Raw genomic sequence first — 25199 nt, forward strand, 5'->3', positions numbered from 1 at the left:
ATTTTATAATTTCTTCTTTTACCTGGGAAATTATTTCTGATTTGAGATATTTTATAGCTTTCCAGAGTTGCTTCTTTATGTCAGTTGCCATTATTTCACATATTTCAGGTGTATAGCATGTATTTTCTTCTATGTACATGGCTCCTAGGCTTTCTTGGGATGGGCTGGAGGTTTGGGATTGAATTTTGGTCTTTCGTTTTGCCATTTTCCTGTATTTCCATGTTTGAAGTGATGTTCCAAAGCTCCCCCTGAGTGTGTTGGAAATCATCTCCTATGCCCTCGGCTCCTGAGAGTGAGTGGACGTTGCTGAACATGATCCAGTCAGGCCCACAGGACCTCCAGTGCCACCTCCAGTGTTCCAGGAAGATGAGTGGGCTCCTAACCACTGTGAGTTATGGTCCAGAGCTCTACCCAGGCAAGCACTCATGTGCTGGAATTCACTTCACATGCCTTCAACTCCCGTAGTTGAAGAAGGTCACTGGAGGTGATCTAGTCAGGTAGCAAAACCTCCCAAGCCTAGTCTAGTGTGGCAGGAAGCTGGGCAGGCACTTAACAACTGTGAGTGATGATCTTAAACTCTCCTTAGGCTGACGCTGGTGTTCTGGAACTCACCTCTGGCAGCCCAGTTCCCCAGATTGAAAGAATGTCACTGGGCCTGACCCAGCCAGGCTGAGAAACCTACAGAGCCTCTTCTAGTGTGGCTGGAAGCTGAGCCAGTCCTTTACCACTGGGAGAAATGATCTTAAACTGTCCTGGGCAGAGCTGGTGTGCTGGAACTCACCTCTGGCAGCCCAATTCCACTTTATTTCTTCTTCAATTTCATTTGTAGCCCACTGGTTGTTCAGAATGTTGTTATTTAATTTCCATGTATTTATGTAGGTTTTAGAATTTCTTTTGCCATTAATTTCCAATTTCAGTGTGCTACGGTCAGTTATTACACATAGTGTAATTTCAGTCCCTTTGCATTTACTTAAGAATGTATTATGGGATAATACATGGTCTGTTTTGGAGAATGTCCCGTGCACAGCTGAGAGGAATGTGTATTCTGATGTGGTTGTGTAGAACACTGTAAACATCTACTAAGTCCAATTGCTTACAGGTGTAATTCACTTCTATATTTTCTTTGCTGACTTTGTATTTAGTTGATCTATCTCTTTGTGACAATGGGGTGTTAAGGTCCTCTGTTATAATTGTGTTCTTTTGTATTTGGTTTTTCATGTCCATTAGTATTTGTCTTACATAGTTGGGTGCTCCTCTATTTGGTGCATATATATTTATAATTATTAGTTCTTCCTCTTGAATTTTTCCACTAACGAGTATGTAGTGACCTTTTTAAAAATCTCTTTTAATCATTTTAGGTGTGAAGTTCACATCTGCCAATAGAATAGTTACTCTTGCTGTTGCATGGAATACTGTTTTCCATCCTTTGACTTTTAATGTATGAGTTTCCTTTTGGGTCAGATGTGTTTCTTGTATACAGCATGTTGTGGGATCATGTTTCTTGATCCATTCTGTCAACCTATTTCTTTTGATAGGTGAATTAAAGTCATTTACATTTATGGATATCACTGATATGTACCAGCTAAACTTTGCCATGTTATGTTGCAGTTGTTTGCTTTCTGCTTTTCCCCCTTGTTTAATTGCTTGTTCTACCATATGGTTTCTTTCTGTTGTTGTTCTGGGTATTGTGGTCATTTTTATCTCTGTCTAATATGTCTTTCAACACTCTTTCTAGGGTTGGTTTGGTGGACGTGAATTTCTTCAGTTCTTTGTCATGGAAGTATTTTGTTTCTCCATTAAATTTGAATGAATGTTTTTCTGGGTACATCAGTCTGGGTTGAAAGTTGTTTTCTTTCAGGGCTTGAAATACCTCACTCCAAGCTCATCTTTACTTGATGGTTTGTGCTGAAAAATCTGCTGTGATTCTAATGGTCTTTCGTTGATAGATGTGTCTTTTCTCTAACAGCTTTTAGTATTCTGTTTTTATGTCTGGGATCTTAATTATTATATGTCTGTGTGTAGATTTATGTTGGTTGTGATTGTTTTACATTGTATATGCCTCACTTCTTTGCATATCAGATTTTTTCCCATGTTTGGGAAATTTTCTGCTATTACTTCTTTGAATAGTTTCGATATGTCATTTGCACTGAATCCTGTATCTTCACTGATGCTTGTTTTATCTTATCTTGTTTCTTTTGGCATCACCTTGGAGCTCCTGAATTGTCATTTCATGCTGCTCTGTTATTTTTTAAAGTTTTATCTTTTCATGATTGCTAACTGCAATCCTGTCCTCAAGGTCTGTAATCCTATTGTCAGCTTCATTTAAATGGTTTTGCCAGCTTTCAGTAGAATTTTTGTTTCTTGCATGTCTCTTTGAGTTTGTTTCATGAATTCTTCTTGTTTTCTATATTGTTCATTCAAGGTTTCAATCAGTTTCCCATGCTCCTGTACTCTTTTATTTATTTCTTCTTTAGCTGTGCTGAGCATGTCCTTTGCTAAGGTTGTTATTTCTGTCTTTACATCAGGGATTAGTTCCACTTTTATTTTCTTTATAGCCTAATGGAGTTGTTTTTTTATTTCACTCGCTATCTTTTCAGAAATTTCCAGTGTGTTACTCTTGAAGTCCTCTATTTCAGCGTCTTCTGTACTTGCTCCTGGTGGACTAGAGGTGTGAGATTGCATTTTGCTTGTTTGTTTTGCTATTTTCCCCCTTTGGGTTAATATTTGCTCCTTCAATCCCACAGCTATTGGTAGTTTGTACCTTGGGGTCCCATTGTAAGGTTGATGTTTGTCCAATTGCTGGTTCTCACAATGAAGAGGTGGGCTAGTCACCTGACTTGCCCCTGCAGGGCCTGTTGGATGAGTCCTCTATTCTTCCTGGGCTGACAAGCCTAGTAGTATTGATGTAGGTCAACTTTTAGTTCCTGCTGTTACTTTATCTTCAAGTTTCCCTGTCTATAGTGTTTGTGTTGGCTGAGGCCCTATTGTTTCTCTGTTGTTTACGTGTAAGCCCTTTTGATTTTCTCCAATTTGTAGGAATCCTTATTTGCACTCTCCTCACACCACCTGATATTTTCTCTGTGCAGGACAGAGTCACCCACACTCTTGCTTGACACTCCAAGGTCTTACATTTAGCTGGAACAAGTTTTACTACTGGCCCTATTTACCCACTCTACACCTCTATTTTAGAGGCATACTCAGCACACTGACTGGAGCCTGCTGAGATTCTCTGTTTGGGTGAGGCATTTACTCAATCTCCCATCAAGCCAAAATGGTTTATCTGCTGTAGTCCAAGGTTCTGTGAGAAAGGGTGGAAGCTGAAGATCAACAGCAGTATAAGGTCCAGGAGGTAGCAAGTGCCCCTGAGGGACCAGCAGGTGTCCACAGGTCTGGGCGTCCACCGGACATGTGGGAAGTGTGGCCTGGTGGCATAGGTGGTCCTGGGCTGAGGGGCATGTTGGTGGCATCATTCCCGGTGTCTGTGAGACATGTTGGAAGCACAGCGCTGTAGTGTACTAGGTCCTGGGTCGAGGAGTGGGACAGTGGGGTTGCTCCAGGGGTCCACAGGGTGCACAGAAGTGCAATTTGGCAGCATATGTGGTCTTGGGCTGCTGGTGTGAGTCCAGGTGTCTGCAGTATGTGCAGGAATCACGGCATGGTGGCACATGTCGTTCTGAGCCAAGGGGTAGGCCAGTGGCATCAGTCCAGGTGTCTTCAGTGCACTACCTTCTTTTGAAGTCCTATATCACTTACACGGTTTTGTTCTGAGTGGGTTCATTCTGTTTCATCCTGTTTGGTCCTATTCTACTTAGTGAAGCTATAACTTCAACTGTTTGTTGAAGTTGTAGGACAAATGCCAGGAGAAGCACAGGAGCATAGTCATTGGAGCCTGCTGAGGTCTTCTGTTTGGGTGAGAGGTCACTGAGTCTCCCTTCAACTCAGCATGGTTAATCCACTGCAGTTCAAGGTTCTGGGAGGAGGAGTGGGAGCTGAAGATCAAGTACTTGTTCTATGAGATGGGGAGTGTCACCAAACCAGCGGCCTTTGACATGGCATTCTTTAGTGCTGGCAGGGGTCTCACAGGAAGCATGTGGTGCGGGCGCAATGTCCAGGGCAGTGCTGCATTCCTCAGGGCTTGCAGAGTTCATGCAGGAAGCGCACAGCGGCATGGGTGCAAGGTGCCAAGGCAGGCTGTGTTCCTCAAGGCTGGTGGGTGTTGAGCAGGAAGTGTGCCTTGGCGTGGATGCAAGGTCCAAAGGTGGTACTGCATTCCTTAGGGCCCTTGGGGGTCACACAGGAATTTCACGGTGGCATGGGTGCAAGTTCCAAGGGTGGCGCATTTTCCTCAGGGCCAGCAGGGTTCGCGTAGGAAGTGCTCAGGCACAAGATCCGAGGGTGGCACTGTGTTCCTTCTTAAACATTGTTTTGATGTGCTTTCTCTAACATGGCACTGATGAGGGAGGAAGTGTGGCCTTTTTTTCCTCCCTCATGAGAATGGGAGTTCACTTTCCTTACTTACTTGTCTTCCATTTATACCCTTGGGGAAGGAGGAGTGCCTTGTAACTAACTGTTGGAACTTTGGGTTTCCCATAGATGTCTACTGACGTCATGCTGGCTAGAAAGGGGAGAGGTGTTTGGCCACTCCTTTTCATGTGGCCTCCACAATGAAAAGAGTTGTCTTTTCCACTGGAAGATGGTGAAGGTGGCTACTCAGCATTCTCTGACACTTGCATTGTGGGAGGGAGATGCCTCATTAGGGTGCCCAGTGAGAAGTCAAGGCTTTCCTCTTGCCCTTGGCTATTAAGAATTGGGTGTAGGTGAACATAATTTTTTGTAGCGTTTAGTAATTGTTTTCTAAAAATTTTCTGTGTTGCTTGGCTAACCATTTCGAGTACTTTTTCTAGAGTAAGCAGAATTATAATCAAACAGTATAAACCAGTGATGGTGAAACTTTTAGAGTTTTCAGTGATGACAAGAAACAGACCATAGGTGCTAAACATATGTGCCATAGGTTTACCACCACTGGTATAAACAGAGACTATAATTGGCAAAGTGGAACATAACAGTCATCTTAGTTACACCTGTTCTGTGAATTTACTGAGTTAATTTAGGAATACTGGTATTAAAACATTGTGTATTTTTCTCAAGTGCCCTAGATTTGTCCCAATGTGAGCACATGGATATGTGTCCCCTTCATTTTTGCCCAACAATAAAGAAGTAAGGTCGAGTTCAGTCTAGCTAAATTATGTAGGATTTTCACTGAAGAGAATGTTTTTCTATTTTCTTCCTTCAGAGTTGTCCACACGGGCCACCTGAAGGTCTTTTAAATGCCATTAATGCTTACACAGAAAAGGCATTCTAGTCAACAAGATTTGTCCAAAGAAATGTTTATTAAAATTCTGAATAAATTAAATACAATTGTTTGAGAAAGTCCAATTCTTGGCTTTTATTCAAATTATAAAGTTGAAATTACTTCAGGTGTAAATAATTCATCCTGACAAGTTTGTTTCATTTGGTGTGTGTCTGCTTACCCTCTCTCCCCTGTGAATATGAGATTTTATTTTTGGAGCCTTGTAATAACCCTTGTTATTTTAGCATCTCTCATGAATCACAGGTTTGATTTGCAGGGAAGAATTCAGTTATCTAAGCACTTTTTCACGGAACTGTTCATATTTTTCTTTATAGGCAGTCTTCCAAACAGAAGAAGGCTATTCAGACTGCTATCCGCAAAAATAAAGAGGCAAATGCAGTGCTGGCCCGATTAAACAGTGAACTCCAACAGCAGCTTAAGGTAAGAAATGTTTCTGAAATTTGGCCAGCCAGGCTTTTTTCTTCTTTTTTGGTTTGACCATTGGCTGCCCCCACCATTGGTAAGATTTGCCTTTATTTTTAAATCCCTTTTGAAAAGTAGAGAGTTAATTGAACTACACTTAACTTCTACTGGTTGGGTCTTGCACACTTAGAGGAAGGCTGGTAACTTTAATGTAGGAGGCATATTGCATGTGAGTTAAGAGGGGAGAGAATCACTTACAGAGTCTGTTTGAAGCATTTTGTCCAAAGCTTCCAAGTAAACATTTTAATTGTTTAGCTCCGCTATGAAATATGCTATATTTATTTCTGTGGCAGGAGGTGGCATGGGTACTATCTGAAGATACTGCCCCCTGGTAATATCTCACTTTCTCAAGGACACTAGCTCTATCCTTACCACCTATCTCTCTTCTTCGTTTATCACCCCTGTATTTCTTTCACAGGGTTGCCATAACCAGGCAGTACAAATTTAGTGACTTAAACAACAAAAATGTATTTTTGTACAGCTCTGGAAGCTAGAAGTATGAAATTAAGGTGTGGGTAGAACCAGGCTCTTTTTGAAGGCTCTAACATAGAATCCTTCCTTACCTCTGCTCAGTTTCTGGTGAGTCTTGGTATTCCTTGGCCTGTGGACATAGCACTGCCATTCTGCCTCCACTGTCACATGATGTTCTTCCTGCATCTTTCTTATCTGTGTCTAAACACCCTTTCTTATTGTGTCCTTCTTACAGGGTCACGAGTTACTGGATGAGGGCCCATTCTGGTCTAGCATGACCCCATTTCAACTTGATTATATCTACAGAGATCCTATTTGCATAGAAGGTCACATTTACAGTTACCATGGATTAGGACTTGACTACATCTTTTGATGGGACAAGATTCTGTGCCAGATCATTTCTTAGTCCCACACACATATACTCTAGTAAATTATCCATTGTTATTGACCATCATAGCTCCTTTGCTCTGGTCTCCTTCACAGAAGAATTTGTAAGGAATTCTTTTTGTTCAGGGTCTTTACTTTCTTATCAGTGATTTTCTGTCCCCTCTTCTTCAGTGTGGCTTTTTCTGTTCTCCACTTCCCTGTTACAGCCAAATCTGATGGATTTATTTTAATGTTATTTGAATTTTCAAAGCATTCTACATAACTCTGAAATCACTTTTATACTTGCCTTTTCTGGTTTTCCTTTTACTTCACTCCTTAATATTTTTCCTTAATATACTATGTTGTCTTTTCCTTCCTTTTCATATATGCCCCTCTTTACCAAAATATTTTATTATGAAAAATTTCAAAGTACAGTAAAGCTGAATCATATAGTGAGTACTTGTATACCCACTACTTCAGGCCTACACCTAACACTTTACTGTGTTCTACTTGTACTTACTTATCCATTTGTGTCCCTCCTATCCATCAGTTCATTTTATTTTTAATATATAAATTACACCATCTGTATACTTCCCTACATATTTCAGCATGCATATCATTAGGTCAAATTCAGTATGTTTTACATGTTTTTCTTATGATGTGAAATTTATATCCCGTGAGCACACAAATTATAGGCAAACATTTGCTGAGTTTGTAACAAATGTATATGCTTACAGTACTCTCAAATTCCAGATCAGTTAGAGAACACTACCTTCCCTCTGGAAAACATCCTCATGTTCCTTCATAGTCAGTTCCATACCCAATCCTCAGTAACGGCAGAAGGCAGCCACTATTCTGAGTTCTTTATACCACAGTTTCTCCTATTCTATAGCTACACACATGGTCTCCTACAACATATACTTTTGTGTAAATCTTCTTTCACTTAAGATTATGTTTTTGAGATTTGTTTATATTGAATTGAGTTGCTAGCTTTTGTTCTTTTTACATATCTGAGTCACCAGTCATATATCAGATAATGTTTGGTGAATGTCTTATTCCAGTCTTTGTTTTGTCTATTCATTTTCTTAACTATATCTTTTCGTAGTTTTTTTTTTTTTTTTTTTTGCAGTACTGGGATTGAAGCAAGGGCTTCATGCATGCTAGGCAAGAGTTCACCCACTGAGCTACATTCCCAGCATAAGCAGAAGTTTTAAATCTCGATATAGTCTAATTTATCATTTTTTCTTTTATACCTATTGCTTTTTCTCTATATAAGGAAACTGCCTATCTACAAATTACAAAAATGTTCTCTTGTGTTGTTTTCTAACAGCGATGTTGTTTTACCCTTTACACTAAGGTTACTATCCATATTTATTTAAATTTTGTGTATTATGTGAGTTAAGCTGGGCATAGTGATGCATGCATATAATTCTAGTACTCTGAGAAACTGAGGTAAGTGGATTGTGAGTTTGAATCTAGTCTGGAAAATTTAGTGACTAGGTGAGACCCTGTCTCAATATTAAAAAAAAATAAAACAAAGAACCAGGCATCCAGCTTAGTTGGTTTCAACTTCCAGTACTGCCAAACCAAAGAAAAACACAAGCAAACAAACAAAACTAAAAGTAGCACCATTTGTTGAAAATATTTTCCTTTTCCCTTTGGAAAGCTTTGATGCCTTTATCAAAAATCTAATGTAAAAGTTAATTTCTGAGTTCTTAGTCTATTCAGCTAATATTTGTTGATCATTATGTCAGTACCACACAGTTTGGTAATTGCTGAATTATACTAAGGTTTGAAATCAAGTAATACATTTTTTTTCAACATATTATGGTTAAAAGCTTCATTGTATGCTTTATGCTCTTATTTCATGTACATTTTAGAATTTTTGTGTCAGTTTATACAAAATGGAAACTGCTTGGATTATGATTTCATTTGCTTTGAATGTATAGATAAATGTAGGGAGAATCAATATATAAATAATGCTGAATTTATTAACTTAAAAGCACTGTAATCTTTACAACTCTTTAGGTCTTCTACAATTTCTCTGAGGAGTTATTTATTTTAAGTAAATAAGCCTTACATATCTTTTATCAAATTTATTTCCAAATTTTTGTGACATTATTGCAAGTTGGATTGTTTTTTAAAAATAGTTGAATTTATTAAGGTCACACACCTTATATAATATAAGGTATATAATATAAGGAATATAAGATCAACACACAAAAGGCAGTTATATTCCTGTATACAAGCCATGAACTGTTGGTAATAGAAATTTTTTTGAAGTACAATTTCTCAATAGCTTGCTTCCTCCCGTATATAAATACTTCAGTAAAAATCTATCAAAACACATACAGAATTTGTTTGCTAAAAATTGTAAAATGTTGACTGAAATTTAAGAAGACTTGAATAAATGTAGAGATGTTCTGTGTGTGTGTGTGTTTGAGATGTTCTTCGTGGATATGGAAATTCAACAAGTTGAAATTCAACTACTTTCTTTGCAAGTGATATTTTGATTCATTATAATACCAGTGAAGGTCCCAGCAGAATTTTTTTATGAATATAAACAAGCTGATCCAAAAATTTATATGTAAGGGCCAAGGAACTTAAATCATTAAAACAAATTTGAAAAGGAAGAACAAAATTGGAGAAAACACTGTCAAGCTTCAATAATCAAGACAGCATGGTAGAAGGATTGGTGTCCAGATCAATGAAACAGAATATAATCCTGAAATATGCCACATGAATACTGCTGTTTGATCTCTGATGAAGATCCAAAATCAACTGAACATTGAATATTGTCTTTCAGCAACATTTTGTAGTGCTTGGTCACCAGTATGTTTTTAAAAACTGTTGTCTAAACCTTATACCATATTATACAAAGAATAGCTTAAAATGGATCATAGACATACGTGTTAAAACATAAAGCTATAAACTAGAAGAAAACCGAGCAAAAAATTCTTTATGACCTGAGGTTAAAATGACACTAAAAACATAATCTGCAAGAAAGAAACCTCAATAAATTAAATTTAATAAAAAATTAGAATTTTCGCTATGTCAAAGACACTGTCAAAAGAATTAAGAGACAAGCTGCAGACTGGTAGAAAATATTTACAAATCACATCTTGAACAACAAAAAATACCCTTGTATTCTGATTATATAATGCACTCTCAAAAATAAAACATCTGAATTTAAAAATGGCCAAAGGACTTGAACAGACACTTCACCAAGGAAGATATAAGAATGATAGATAAACATATGAGAATATATTTACCATATTAGCCACTAGGGAAATGCAAATTTAAACTATGATTCCATACTACTACATAGGTATTAGAATTGCTGAAACAAAAAGTAGTGGCACCACTAAGTGCTGGCAACTGGAACTTCCATATGTTGGTGGTGGGAATGCAAAATGGTACCTTCCCCCTGGAAAATCATTCAGGAGTTTCCTGTGAAGTTATATATGCCACACCCAATTCTAAATGCCCACCTTAACAAAGTAAAAATTTGGGTTTACTCAAAAATCTGTGCCTGAATATTCATACCAGTTTTATTTGTGATAGTGCAAACCTAGAAACAACTCAAATGTCTCTTAAAGGATGAATTGATTAACTAGGGTACTGTCGTTCAGTGGAATAGTACCCAGTAGTAAAAAGAAAAGGTGCATATGGCAACTTGAGTAAAACTCAGATTCTACTAAGTGAAATGAGCCAGTGTCTGAAGGCTGTGTACCATATGATTCCTTTTATTTAAAATTATTCAAAAAATGAAAATATGATGGAAAACATTTTCAGTAGTTGTCAGGGGTTATGTACAAGGTGAGAGCTTGTGTGGAAATAAGTAGCACCAGGAAGCTTTTTGGACTGATGGAACTTTAGTGTATCTTACAGGGGAGGTTAGACATGTTGGGGAGGTTATCCATGAGATAAGATTAATAGAATTACACTGTGAATGAAAATATAATCAATTTTGGACTATGATAATTTAAAAATTATTTTAAAAACCTTGTTCTGTTTTATGAATCTTTTAGGTGACTTTGTTCTGTTTGGCTCTGGTTTTTCTCCTCTGTCCCATTTTTGGGCAGGTCAGTTTCATCCATTGTTCTTTATACTTGATAAATCTTTTAATTTGGAAACCTATATTCTTCAGTTCTAGAATTTTTCTTGATTTTTGTTGTTGATAGTTTCTTTCCCCATCCCTATTTTTACCTGTTCTCTCTTGCCAATTCAGACATTGGATGTCTTATTTGGTTCTGTAGTTGTCTTGATTTCTTTCTTTTCTTTCGCTAGTTCCCTTCTCTTTGTTTTTGCCTCTATCTAGAGACTTACCAAATTTAAAAAAAAAAATTAAGATTAAAAAGACACAGCAGGGGCTGGGGATTTAGCTCAGCGGCATAAACGCCTGCCTTGCAAGCAGGCAGTCGTGAGTTCGATCCCCAGTACCGATAAAAAGGAAAAAGACAAAAAAAAAAAAAAAGACACAGAAAAGAAAAACAGAAAAGCAATACAGACAAACAAGAAACAAAATACAGTAACAGTAGAGGTTTACAAAACAAGATGGTAGGAATTTGACAATGGTTGCAATATTGTATTTTGTTACCTTCAAGAGAGTTTCTTAGATTAACAGTTATAGACATGTAAAATTGCTCTAAACATGAGTATTAACTATTCTTTTCAAATAACTAATACAATTAGTAATATAGTCAGTTTAGCTTTGAGATATATATATATATATATGCACACAAATTTATATCTTTTTCCTTGTCCTTATTTCCTCCTTTCTCTTATTCTAGTTGCTTTTCTTCTTTGAACAGTTTCTTACCCTTAGACAGTATTTGTTGTAGATTTTGGAAGATGTATAATTTTTTAGTTTTTTGTACTAGGGAGACAATACAGTGTTTACACATGATTTATTTCACTTATGAGTATGGTCTTAAGTTGGGTACATTTACTTATAAAAGTCTCAATGCAATTTTTATTTATAGCTGAGTAATACTCCATTGTATAAAAGTACCACATCTTTTTATCCATTCCTTGATTGATGGGCACTTAGGCTGTTTCCAAAATCTGGCTATTACAAATTTTGCTACTATAAATACGAGTGCACATATATCACTCTGGTATGATGTTTTCAATTCTTCTGGGAAAATGCCCAGAAGCAGGATACCTGGGTCAAATGCAATCTCTAATCCTAGCTTTTTGAGGAATCTCCACACTGATTTCCACAGTGATTGTACCTTTCTACACTCTCGCCAACAATGGAGAAGGGTTTCCTTTTACTCACATCCCCTCCAGCAGTTGTTGTTGATTGATTTCTTGATCTTGGCCATTCTTTCTGGGGTGACATGGAATCTCAGTGTTGTTTTAATTTGCTTTTCCTAAATGACCATTGATGTTGAACACTTTTTTCATATATTTATTTTCCATTTGTATTTCTTCATCTGAGAAACATGTATGCATTTCAGATGCCTATTTTTGTATTGGGTCCTTGAATTTTGGGGTCCTGATTTTTATTCTTTGTAAGTTCTAGATGTCCTTTGTCTGAGGGACAGTTGGCTAAGATATTTTCTCAATTTGTGTGTTTTCTTTTCACTCTGTTGGAGATTTCCTTTGATATGCAAAAACTTTTTAATAAGAGGAGATCCCAGTTGTTGATTCTAGGAAGTGTTTCCCGTGCAGTTTGATTTTTGTTCATAAATACTCTGCCTACTCCTATGTCTTCAAGATTTCTACTGACTTTGTCCTCCAGTAGATTTAGTGTTGCTGTTTTAATATTTAGATATTTGGTCCACTTTGACTTTAGTTTAGTGCATGATGATAGACATGTATCTAGTTTTAGTTTTCATCATACGGAGAGCCAATTTTTCAAGTACCAGTTATTTAAGAGACTATCTTTCTTCTAGTATACATGTACACTGGACTTACCTAATTTTGACTTCTAAATATTCTACTGATTAATAATCAAGCATTCACAAAGTTTATGTTTATGATAATCCTGTTCTTGTTTCATTAGGATGTATTCTTGTAATAATAGTTTTTCTTTTTCATGAGTAGTTTTTTGTTGTTGTGTTATTTGCATTTCCTTATTATATACTTCAATATCCAGGGCCCTTCTATGCTCTATTTGAGAGGAGAATGAAAACATTGACTGGAAGTAGTAGCTTATTGAGGATCTTGTCAACTTTGTGCTTTTCTTTCCTGTGATCTGGCTAGACTATATGGTTGGGGAACCTCCCAAGGCAGTTTCATTGCTTCTTTCCTCTTGCTGTGGTTGGAAATGCCAGAGAGGAGAATCTCTTGGTCCTCCACATGGAGGAAAATCCTGGGTTCTGTGGAGCAGAGTGACTCCAGGTATAAGCGTGTAGGATATATGTATAAATATTTTTTCTTCATTATCTTGTCCTCAATTGTGCCTATTGCTTTCTTACACAGAAGTTCTCTCTTTTAACATTTCACTAAATAAATCTTTAGCACTCTGTTCTGGTGTTAGGAAAGGTCTAGGGATCTATTTGCTTCCAAAACACTTTTGGCCAACGTTTTTTTTTTTTTTTGAGGGTAATAAGTACAACAAAACAAGACAGAACAAAGCTAACTGAGACAATGCAGTGAAATTGGTACAGAACTTAAGAGCAGGATACTGGGATAACAGTAATAGGTGCTATAATATATCTTCTTATCTTCACAATAGTTGTCCATTCAATCAGGTATAACAAAATCAAACCAAAAGCAGAACACTATAAAACCTATCAAAATAGAATGTTAAATAGAGCAAAACAATTAACCAGAACAAAGCAAATCAGTGAAAACAATATTTGCCTTCAAAGAGAAGCTAGAAGGAAATCCCCCATATTTGCTATATTGCATATGGTCATCTTCTCAAGAAATGCTCAGACCTCTGGCCCCAGGTCAGCATAATCAACCCAACAATATAAGCATTGAGTTGCTTTATGTGCCTTAGTTGCTATCAACTCCATCTGTCCTCAACACCATCCAGTTGCTAATTGGGGGGAGGGGGTGTGGGATATTTGATTTTCAGCCTGAGTGTAGGTAGGCTCATGGGAGATGCTGACTTGTTCTCTCCTGGCATGCCGGCTGCTTGTTCGCCTACTGCTGCTTATCAGGGAGGAGAGCTCACTGCTTTCTTACTCAGCCCTCCAAGTTCCAACACGTCAACCAACATTTATTTAGTCAGCCATCCTGCTCTCCTTCACTCCAACTTTCATAGTTCTCTGCTCCTGCCAGTTTGAAGCTTTCTGGGATTCCCCTATATGAAATCACATTGGTTCTTGCTTTCCTCCTTGCTTAGCTTGAGAATCACTTCTCTTTGCTCAATCTGTATGTTAGACAGCTCTAGGTCTAGTGAACTCATGTTCTGAGGAATCCTCAAAGCAGAGCTGTAGTCATGGCCCATAAATCAGTTCCTTGACTGTGCCAGTTTACAGGTAAGGATGCTCCTTGAGTGAGCAAGCATTTGGGTATCCTCAAGAAAGGTCCTCTGTATTGTCAAAATTTTATAAGAGGTGATCACAAAATATGATTAAAGTTCCCATTCTAAAGCAGTTATTGTAGTAAAAGGCATCACCATTAGTCTTTCTCAAAATATTCCCCCTCACTTTGAAACACACTTATCCCATCGTTCTTGCCACTTTCTGAAGCAATTCTGGAAGTCCTCTTCTATGAGTGTCCTTATGAGGTATGGTGCAAAGTATGGTGAATGTGGCTGCTGAGTCCCATCCAATAGAAAGGATACTAACGACATTTTAGTGTGACTTCATCCATCTTTTTCAGCGTATCTGTGACTGTTTTGACTTCTCACTCTTTCCCAAAGTCAAAATGAACCACAAAAGGTAGACATTTTAAATTTCAGGGCATTGAGACAGCCACAACAGTGCCACTAAAGACATTCATGAAAGAGGACTTCTAGAACTGCTTTAGGAAATGGCAAGAGTGATGGGATAAACACATTTAAAGTAAGAGAGAGAACTTTGAGGGAAGTTAATAGCAGGATGTCACTTGGTAATTTTTAAAATTTAAATGTTCACTGTATGTTTTGATCATACCCTGTGTACTGATCTTTCTCCTAACCCTTCCAAAAGGTGCCCATTTACCAGAGTGGCTATATATTTGGGGAAGGGGAATAGGTAGAATTGGAGAATAACTAGATACTAGCTCCAAAGTGTGGACAGTTTTAGGAGACTGAAAGTGTCACTGTGGCCTACCAGTCAGACTGGGGCTTACCGTGGCCAGGTCATCAATGGAGCAAGCGCACCTCACAGTAGGCACAGTGGATCCTAGGCCATGCCATGGTTGCGTCCTTAGTTCTAGAATACAAATTTGGAATACATGTACTTGCACCTCACAGAATTCCCACATTTCCCCGCTGGGTTTTCTAAATCATTTACCATTCATCAGTTTGCCTTTCAGCTTACATATTTTATTGCCATTATTTCTTCCCGTTTGTTTTCCATGTCTTGGGAGTCTGTGGCTTTAAAAAGTTCCTGTAATTTTTTTAGTGGAGTTGCAGGAAGGAGGATGGACCTATAAGTAGTCTTCCATATTTACATAGAACTCCTATACTGTTTTAGTAGATGATATTTCCATTTCTATGAAGACCATCCACAGGCTAATGAAGCCTACATTTATTTTTTGTTAGTTTTTTGAAACAGTATTTCCCTATGTAGTTCAGACTAGCTTTAAATTCACCATGTAACGCAGACTGGCTTTGAATTCACAGTGATCTTCCTGCCTCAGCCTCCCAAGTGCTGGGATTACAAGTGCATACCACCATTCCCAGCGTGAAACCAACATTTATGTCTTGAGCCCTAATTCTCTCTTCTCTGAGCATACATATTCAACTTCTTATCCCTTTTCTTTGTATATTTAACAAATATCTCAGACACTTAATTTCCAGCCGTTTCCTTGAAAGTCCCATCTCTTATGCAGTCTTGTTCTCAACTAATTTCTTAAATGCAAAATCACTGAGTCCCTTTGTGGGTAAGAGAATGGGAAAAAGAAACAAGTTGCATCATGTACAGGTACAGATTCTTTATACTGAATGTGATCATTGTGGATATTTAAAATTAAAATAAAATTCTGATTGGAAAAATAAAGATACCAGCTTAAAAAATCATTGGCATCTTCCTTAAATTTTCTTTCTGTCCTATCTCGACTTCATTAGAAAGTGTGTTCAGTTCTAGATTCAAGGTCTATCTAGAATTCCTCCTCTTCTCTTTGTCTCTATGGCTGCTGCCCTGATTGAAGTCATTTTCTTTTCCCACCCGAGTCCATGTAACTTCCCAATTGCGCCACTGCTTCTGCTTTCGCATTGTTGTAGTGCTGCCTACACTATAGCCTGCACTGTAGCCTGGGTGAGAATTCTGAATTACACATTATAGAATGAGGCAGGTCTTTCCTGGTTCAAAAGCTTTAGTGCCCTCCCCCTGTACTTCTATTGCCTCTTCCCACAAAGCCCTATGTGATAGGGCTTTTGTCTAAATCTCTGACTTCATCTCTTGCCAAAGTCTTTCTTGCTTCCTCTGCTCTGGTCACATAGGCCTTTTTGTGTGTCAACTTCATCAAACTCATTCCATCACTGGCAGCCTTTGCAGTTGCCATTCAGTCTCCTAGCACATCTTTCCCCACATGTTCCTCTGGGACACCGTCGTTTCTTTCCAGTCACTGCTCCAGTAGCATCACATCTGAGAGGACATCCCTCGTCACCTTCTCTGCTTCCTCCCACCCCTAGCACTCTATTACATTATCTGTACTTATTTGCTCCTGAAAGTGCCTTTTAATCTGTTATTTTCAGTCTTTATTTTTTATCAGTAAAGTTTGCAATGATTATATTCCTCATGACGAAGTGGTCCATGTCTTGGTCTCCTTCCCTTTTGCAAAGGTTCTATCCCATTTTCCTATTATCTATCCTTTATTTTGCCCTTTTCATTTTGAGTTTCACATAGAAGAGAAACCATACAATATTTAAGCTTATGTGTCAGGTTTATTTCACTTAACATCACGGTTTTAAAGTGCATCCATTTTCCTACAAATGACTCTAGTTTATCTTTCTTTATGGCAGACCAGTAGTCTGTTTTGTGTAAATACATTTTCTTTATCCACTCACCTGTTGATGGACAGGTAGCCCACTTCCAAAACTTAGTTGGTATGAATTGTGCTGCTATAAACATGGGTATGCATGTATCACTGTTATATGATGTCTGTAGCTCTTTTGGGGAGGTACCTAGAAAGTGAGTAGCTAGGTTGAATGAAAGTTCTAGGTTTAGTCTTTTGAGGAATCTTCATAATGATTTCCATCAGTGGTGTACTAGTTCACATTCACACCACAATGTAGAAGAGTTCCTTTTTCCCCACAGCCTCGCCCATGTTTGTTATCATTCTATTTCTTTTTTTTTTTTTTTTTTTTTTTGTCTTTTTCATTTTTATCGGTACCGGGGATCGAACTCACAACCACCTGCTTGCAAGGCAAGTACTTATGCCGCTGAGCTAAATCCCCAGCCCCTATCATTCTATTTCTTGATGGAGCCATTCTTTTGGGGGTAAGATAAAATCTCAGTGTTCTTTTAATTTACATCTCTCTAATGACCAGGGGTGTCAGACCTTTTTTCATGTATTTATTGGCAGTTTATACTTCTGAGAAGTGTCTATTTACTTCAGTTCCCCATTTTTTAATTGGGTCTTTCCCTCCTGGATATATTTTGTTCATTTATTTTCTTTCTTTCTTTCTTTCTTTCTTTCTTTCTTTCTTTCTTTCTTTCTTTCTATCTTTCTGGTACTGGGAATCAAACTCAGGACCTCATGCTTGCCATGCAGGCAATATGCCACTGAGCTATATCCATGGCTGTTCATTTACTTTATTGTCTTGGATATAAGCCAGTGGATATAAGCCCTATGAGGGGATGGGTCTACTCCAGTGGTGGCAAATCTATGGCATGCATGCTGCGGCTGGCTGTTCATATCTTTGAAAGCTCTAAAAGGTTCACCATCACTGGTTTATTCTGTCTTCTTCTCTGGTTTATTCTGTCTTCTTCTCTGCTGATAATGTCATGGCTAGAGTATTTTCTGGCCCTTAGTAGATACTAAAAGACTGTTGGTTGGGTGAGTAGGACACTGGGCGAATAAACACTCTTTTCAGTTCTCTACTGACTACTAGTGTGTTGGTGCTTGTGGAGCATTTCAGAGTTACACCATTATGTAGCATCTTTGCCACCTGGATTAACTCTATTTAAGAATGCTTTTATGAGCCCCCTTTCTCTGCAGAAGTCTGTTTTAGGCCTGAAAGTTTGATTTTCCAAATAGCAGATTGGCGATTCTTTCTGGCTTTTACCTCAAGGTCACACATAAAGCTCTGTTTTGGGCAGAAGTCTGCACAGGACTTGGCAGGAAGTTTGAGTAGAGCACCTTTTCATCCCTCGGACCTTCCTGAATAAGGTGATGGATACAAAACCAGCAATTACAAGTAGAAATTTAGTTCAAGTGACTCACCCATCAGAAGTGAGAGTCTGATTTTGCTTTCTAATTTCTGTCAGCTTTAATTTTCAATATCATTCTCTGCCAGCTATTAATCTCATTAAAACAAGGTGAGACTAAGGTGGGGTATTGGAGGATAGTTTCTGAGCTTCATTTCATCATCTACAGAAAGGAATTGAGAGATTACAAATTTTGAGGATCCCTTTGTCTAATCAACTTTTGTTTGGAGTGACAGAACCTTTATTTAGGTGGTGGAACCAGTGGAAGGAAGTGACATCATTGAGGGCCTGTCTTTGAGGAGACTATTGGGATTTGGCCTCTTCTTGTCTCTCTTTTATTTCCCAGCTGCTATGAGGCAAGCAACTTTGCTCCACAGTGCACTCTCCACAGTGGTATTCTATCTCACCACAAGCTTATAAGGAATGGGGCAACTGACCATAGACTGAAATCTCCAAAACTGTGAGCCAAAATAAACTTTCCTCGTTTAAATTGTCTCAGGTATTTTGTTACAGTAAAGGAAAGCTAATTAACACACAAATGGTATCATTTACAGTGGTACCTCAATTCATGAATTTGATTCTTCCCACATTTTTGGTCACAAACTGAATTGGATGAGGACCAAATGATATTTCCACAAAAGGTTAACATTGGGCCTCATCATTGAATTTGATTTGGTCCTCATCCAATTCAGTATGTAACCAGAACTGTGGGAAAAGTCGTTTGTTTTTTTTTTTATTTTAAAAAAAGGGAGGATGTAAAACTAAACATAACAAAAGAGAACAAACAGATCAAAAGAAAATAATGTGACACAGATTTCAAAACAAGACAACAGGAGATCTACGGTGGCTACCATAATGTCTCTTGTTTTCTTCTAAATGGTTGTTTATGTCTTCACACAAAGAATTCATACAGAACAAAATAGTATAAAACTGATCAGAACAGGGTAATGAAGGCATTATAGGCCTTCAAAACCAGACAATATGAAAATTAAAAATGGTAATCGGTAACTTTAAATCTGCTGCCTTCCAGCCCACCTAGTTTTGAGTTCTATAACATTTAAATGTCTTGGGTCCATTAACAGGTTTCCTTTGACTATCTTATGCAGTAGATATGAACTCAGAAAATGACTCTTTGCCTTTTTGTTTTTCTTCTGTTTTGTACAACTCAGGAGGTTCATCAAGAACGGATTGCATTGGAAAACCAGTTGGAACAACTTCGTCCAGTCACTGTGTTGTGAGCCCCAAGGTTCAAGTGGCAGTGCATGACCTTATCTGCCAAGATCTTTCCTTTGAATATCTGAGCCCAACTACTTGTTGTAGATGTTTGACTATGTCAAAGTTGTGAGCAGCAGAGTATAATCCATGCAACACTTTATCTTGAAGTTCACTTGTGTATTTTATTGTGGTTGGAAAAATTACTTCAACTGATTATCACATCTGAAATTGTAATTATCAAAGGACTTTATCTCCCTTTCTTAAGTACTTCCTCAAGGTATTAGATGCTGCACCTTACCAAAAATCATTCTTCTAGCAATTAATTTAGAGCATTATTTATTTAAAGAATTTATGATTTGTATAAAACCTTATAACGAAGTACTTTCAGGATGCTTATTTTATTTTTGTATGTATATCACATACAGTAGTTTGGTTTCCTGAATAATTGGGATTCCAACTGGATAGTCTTTGGCATGATGATTAAAAAAACAAAAGGTAAAATAAAATGAAAGCATCAGATTTAGACTGGCGCTGTGCCCTCCACCACTGTATGCTAAAAATTGCTTCTCTAGTGCCATTTTGATGTTATATCTAGCTATAAATAATACATTACTATCATTTTCTATTGAATGTCAAAGACCTATTGGGTCTTTGTACCCTATAAAGTTGAGATTTTGGCAATGAGCTATTTAACTTGGCCAATCTAGGCCATCAACCCAGATAACTCAGTCCTTTCATGTAAATTTTTGGGCAAGAACAATTTACTTTAGCTGCCTTCCCTGATGAAATCAAATAAATAGTTGCCAGATCTCTACTTTTATCCTGCATGGGATAACATCTCTGTAAATGCAGGAGTTTGGAAACCACCCATCAAACATGAAAAGCTGGATTGATAAACATTTGTTGTGCGAACCCAGGTATGTAAACTGGGGAAGAAAGGGAAGTGGTTTCCAACAATCCAAAAAACCTTGTATTTTTGCCTTTATTTTAATCTGAATTGAGGATATGTTGAGCATAAAGAAATAATGAAAGAAAGTGGTGCTCATACTGGACATATGACTATTTTGTTTTCTTTGAAATGTGCCCTTGGGAAGTAATTGGCATGTATACAGCTTGGAGCAGCTCAGCCAACTCCAGTACAGGAGGTGTAAAACAAACTCAAATTGCAGAAGCCAGTATCCTTTACAACTTTAGGAAGCTGCTACTTCACCTGAATGCCCAAGCTGAAAGTGATAATTGACTGACCCTCAGGGTCATGGATTCACTAACCTCACAGGGCATACCAATTTCAACATTGCTTTCAGAGACTTACAGCAAGACATACTGTCTTTTATGCATTTTGCTAATATACCCATTCTTTGGATAATGGGATGGGGAGTTCTGGTACTTTTTGAAATGGCTTGGGATAGGTTTGGAACACATGAGATAGAGCTGCTGGTTTCAGTAGAACTGAGAGCTTTTAGGAAAAGTAGGCATTCATTTAATGCTTCCTAGTTTCACTGGCAAGATTTCTCAATAGCTTAACAGCAACAGAGAAAGGCTCAAACAGATGATCTTTGCCCAAAGAAAAACAAATTGTTGAATCTGTTCCATGCATGTTTAGGTATTTTGAATTGATTTGATTTTGAAAATCATGAAACTTGAACTGTTTCTCTAGAGGAACTTCCCCCCTCTTTGGCTGCCTTTTCTGTTCTCATGAAGAAGGGTTGGTAGTGAGTTTTAAACCTTTCCTAAGAGTATATATGGGTCAGTGCAAATTTTTAGGTAACTTTTTCTCTGTATGTTGAGATTTGGGAGCTGCAACAAATTTTATCGACAAATTTTATCAGTGTTCTTATTGCAGATGTTTCATGGCATGTTTGGCTTTTGGTGCATTCCATCCAGGAAGGACTAGTGTATGCACTTTATCTCATAATCTTCTAGTACATATGCACTCACTCGGGATAGCACTTCATATCCACCAGCCAGACATATAAACGAAGGAATGTTAGTCTAAACTATGCATTTAAAAAATACTGACATGCTGTCTTCCCCTATGAAGTCAGTGACAAAAAGAGCCAAATAAGGAGGCTGGGGTTTTGCTTAGTTGGCTTGGTTTTCATTAAAGGAAAAAACTTGCATTGGACAATCAAAGCTCTCCAAGATTCATAGTCTCTCTTATGTATATGCTAGGATCAAACCCAGGGCTTCATGCGTGCTAGGCAAGTGCTCTATCACTGAGGCCATTCTCAGCTCAGCAGCAGTATTTTAAGATAGGTATTGCATTAAAGCACACACCAGTAAATGTACCCAGCCTTCCTACCTGGACTTAATTTGTCCATGGTTTATTAGTTGCTTAGAAATGGACGTTTTAAAAAAGAATTAAATATTGTTTGTTTATGTATATACATACAGACGTATACACACTCTTACTGTTGCTAATCCTCAAGTTCTCTGTTTTCTTAGGATGTGTACTTTTAGAGTTATAATGCCTAATAATGTTTCTGTGAGCCTTTAATGTGATTTATAAGAAGGCTGGCTTATTGAAACCACCACTATACCTCTCTAATAAAAATTCTCCAAAATTAGACTTGCTTTTTAGTAGAATTCTACAAATAAAAAGTTGAAGTTGTCCCTGTTTATGGGGATTTAATTACCTTGTTCGTTGGTGTTCTCCTATAGAGATCCTGCAGTCATGTAGACAAAAGCATAGTAAGAGTTAATAGAGGAAATATTGGGTTCCTCAGCAACCCTTGTATGTGACATATTGCTTTTGCCTCCTCCTTGACAGACGTAAAGCAAAATCAAGTAGTAGACATCTGGAATGGGTACGCATGTTGTATTCCAGGCACATATTTGCCTTAGTTGAAAGGATCTCATGGCTTTAAAAATATAAACAAGTGCTTGGGGCTAGTAGATGAATCAGCTTAGTTGGAAGCTGTGCCCATCTTCCTGTCAGTGAAGAACAGGATGCCAGGGCTGGGCAGGACTGGTACTTGTCTCCTGTAGTTCATATGTGGTGAAACCAAGGCCCTAAGAATCAGCAGTTCCCAGCTCAAGAATCCATAGAAGGAGATAGCTAGCGGTAGAGCTAGGTTACCAGCCTGAGCTTATGGTTCGAAGTTGGCCCTCTGTTCTCTGTCAACATTAAAAGTAGATTAGAAGGTTTTTCTTTACTTTTATCTTGTTGAATTTTATTGACTTAACTAATTAGTCTTTAAATATAAAAACATGTTTTAAGTTTTAGATCTAACAATTTCTCTTGGTTTGAAAAGTAAAATCTAAAGGGAAAGAATATTATTGAACTATTTGTTCTTCTGAACACCTCACCTTTCATGAAGCAATAAGTTATTCTGAATTTTCTTGGCAGAGCTTTTGACAGCTGTTGCTTTGAATGGATTCCATTCCTATATTCCTTATGGGGGTTTATTTTTAAAATAGACTACTGTGATTGAAATGAACTCAATATGTAGTAAGTTATAGTTTTCTTCAATATATCTTTAGTTACTCGGGTCACAAATGTTCAATTTCAGCATATTTTAGGGTGAGTAATCAAAAACATGGATTTTCCTTTGTTTTCGTACCAAAATCTGAACTATCTTAAAACAGTTTTTTCTTTATATGTGATTGTACAGTCTGTTTGTAGTATTTGTCTGTTTCTTAAATGATCTCATCACCATGGTAATAATAGACATGTAATCAAAGATCAATAATATTTGGAATATATGTGTTTTTTGCAATTAAGATGGACATTTGTGAATGTCTTTTCAGCAGGAGTTAGATCTCAATGACAGTATTAACACCTTTGAGCTAACAACATTTGTTCAACACAAACTAGAATCACACCTTCTAAGTACATAACATCAAGGGAATGTGATTTTAAAAATATAAAAAAAATATTTTACTATCTCATAGCAAGCAGCTCTTCCTGTGTTATTGACAAGTAGACTCATGAGGTTGTGGTTTAAGCATTATTACTGTGGATAAAATGACATCGCAGCTGAGAGGTCATTTTCCCTTTGGCCAAACAACATGTATAACTTCATTTTCTCAGTTTGACTGGTTTACTGTTTCAGGTATGTTCTTTTAAAACTGATTTCAAATTTATACTTTAGCTCCTTTTTTTTAAGCATCATGACTGTGTGGTTCAAATTCCTAGTAAGAAATGGGGAGTGGGTTTTGGGAGTACTGTTTGCATATCTTGCTTCTCCTTCAGCGCAGGAGAAAGGAGCCTACCCACCAATGCGGCCCGATTAGACACTGATAGCGATTTGAATGACTGTTACCCTATGGGCCACCCGGCTTTGCTTATTTCTGAGGAGCAGTGCATCTAGTTATGTGAACTTCCCCAGAACAACTCTGGGAGCAGCAGACAACAGAGGGACAGATTTAAAAGCAATGCAAGCCCATTCTAAGAGCTGCTGCCCACCCTCCAATTGGCCTTTTGAAGACTGTCTTACAAATAAGACCTGAAGCGGCAGAGGTGTCAGTGTGAGCAAGACAGCCCAAGTGCACGGTTGCTTTTAGGCCATATAATAGTTATTTTCTATGTTTATTAATATACAGGATGGTAAGAAGAACCTTTCTAAGCAGCACTATAGATTTGAATTGACAGGGCTTATTCTAGGTTACAGAAGCCTTGCTTTGCTGTCAATAACTAGGGAGTGCTTTCTTTTCATGGCATGAATTCTGTCTTGCTTCCAGCTATAATTTCATGGTTGTCAAGGTTAGAGAAAGTAGGTTTACAACTTTGAAGACGAGAGAATATCAGAATTTAAGAAATCTTAAGCTAGAATTTGGAAACTATAGTAAGGAAAATTCAGGTACCAGTTCCATCCTCAGGGCCTGTGTTGAATAACAGCACTAGGTCATAAGCTCCATCAGAGAGCTCTGCCCTGAGACGGAACTCAACAACCATCATATGGAGGTCAGATCAACTAAGTTGTGTGTTTTTTTGTTTGTTTGTTTTAAGTCAACTTGTGTGACAGCTTCAACTGCACACATCTTGAGAGCCAGGTATACCCTCTTCTATAGCACTGCCATCCTTTTTGTCTTCAGCACAAATAAGATATTTAAGTGAGCCAGAGGCAAAAAAAGAGCCATTTTAGTCTTCATAGCTATTGGCCAAGAGAGATAATGAACTGATGGTCTATTTTAGCCTTGAAAGTAAAAATGTATATTTTTTCACTATAGATACATTGAACAGTAAAAAGTGTAACAGCAAAGTATATATTTGATGCCTTCTGTCTTTTCATGATACTGTACCACCAAGTTGTGTTAGTGTTTTACTCAGCTAGAGTCTCATTTGTTTGCTAAGCATTTGGAACATTATGTATATTGACCTTAAACATAAATCCCTGAGAGTGTCCTATATTTGTGTTGTGACTTATAGGCTCGAGCTAACTTTACTGCCTCTTTTTCACATTTGTTGAAAAATCTGTGAAGAACGTATTAAATTAAGGATCTCAAACTTTGGAAAATGCACATGATGTGAAACTGGGGTGCTATGTTAAAAATAAATGTATGATAACTAAATGGTTTTGTGGTGTCTTGGTGTCAATATTTTGTGGTCTGCATATGGCCTTACATACACTTAATGTAGGCAATGTGAAGAGGAGTTAGGGGTCTTTCCAGTAAAATAAAAATCTCAGAGTTAAGTTATTTTCACTTCCTGATGATCTGAGATAGATTATTAAATGTCTGCACACAGGAAACACCTGGTTATGGAGGGATATCATAGCTAAGTCAAAATATAGTTTGAAGGTCCACTGAATTGAAAACTTAGCTATTTCAGGGCTTTTTTGTTGCTTTAACTTTTCAATATTTTTTAAATTCAAGAATGTTTCTATCAT

The 25199-nt window shown here is 37.6% G+C and overlaps 1 protein-coding gene across 13 annotated transcripts in view; it reads left to right on the top strand.

Moving 5' to 3' along the window:
- Positions 1-24882, top strand: part of Reps2 (RALBP1 associated Eps domain containing 2) — a 270779-nt gene extending 245897 nt beyond the window's left edge. For all 13 annotated transcript variants that reach the window (XM_063242948.1, XM_063242951.1, XM_063242953.1 and 10 more), the window contains 2 exons: positions 5686-5791; positions 19323-24882. In XM_063242948.1, coding sequence (XP_063099018.1) covers positions 5686-5791; positions 19323-19391 — 175 coding nt within the window. In that variant the 3' untranslated portion in view covers positions 19392-24882. The remainder of the gene's footprint in view (positions 1-5685; positions 5792-19322) is intronic.
- Positions 24883-25199: the final 317 nt, after the last annotated feature.

The sequence above is a fragment of the Cavia porcellus genome, unplaced genomic scaffold, assembly GCF_034190915.1.
Source record: "Cavia porcellus strain 051 isolate PalLab524CR breed Dunkin Hartley unplaced genomic scaffold, mCavPor4.1 scaffold_33, whole genome shotgun sequence".
NCBI lineage: Eukaryota > Metazoa > Chordata > Mammalia > Rodentia > Caviidae > Cavia > Cavia porcellus.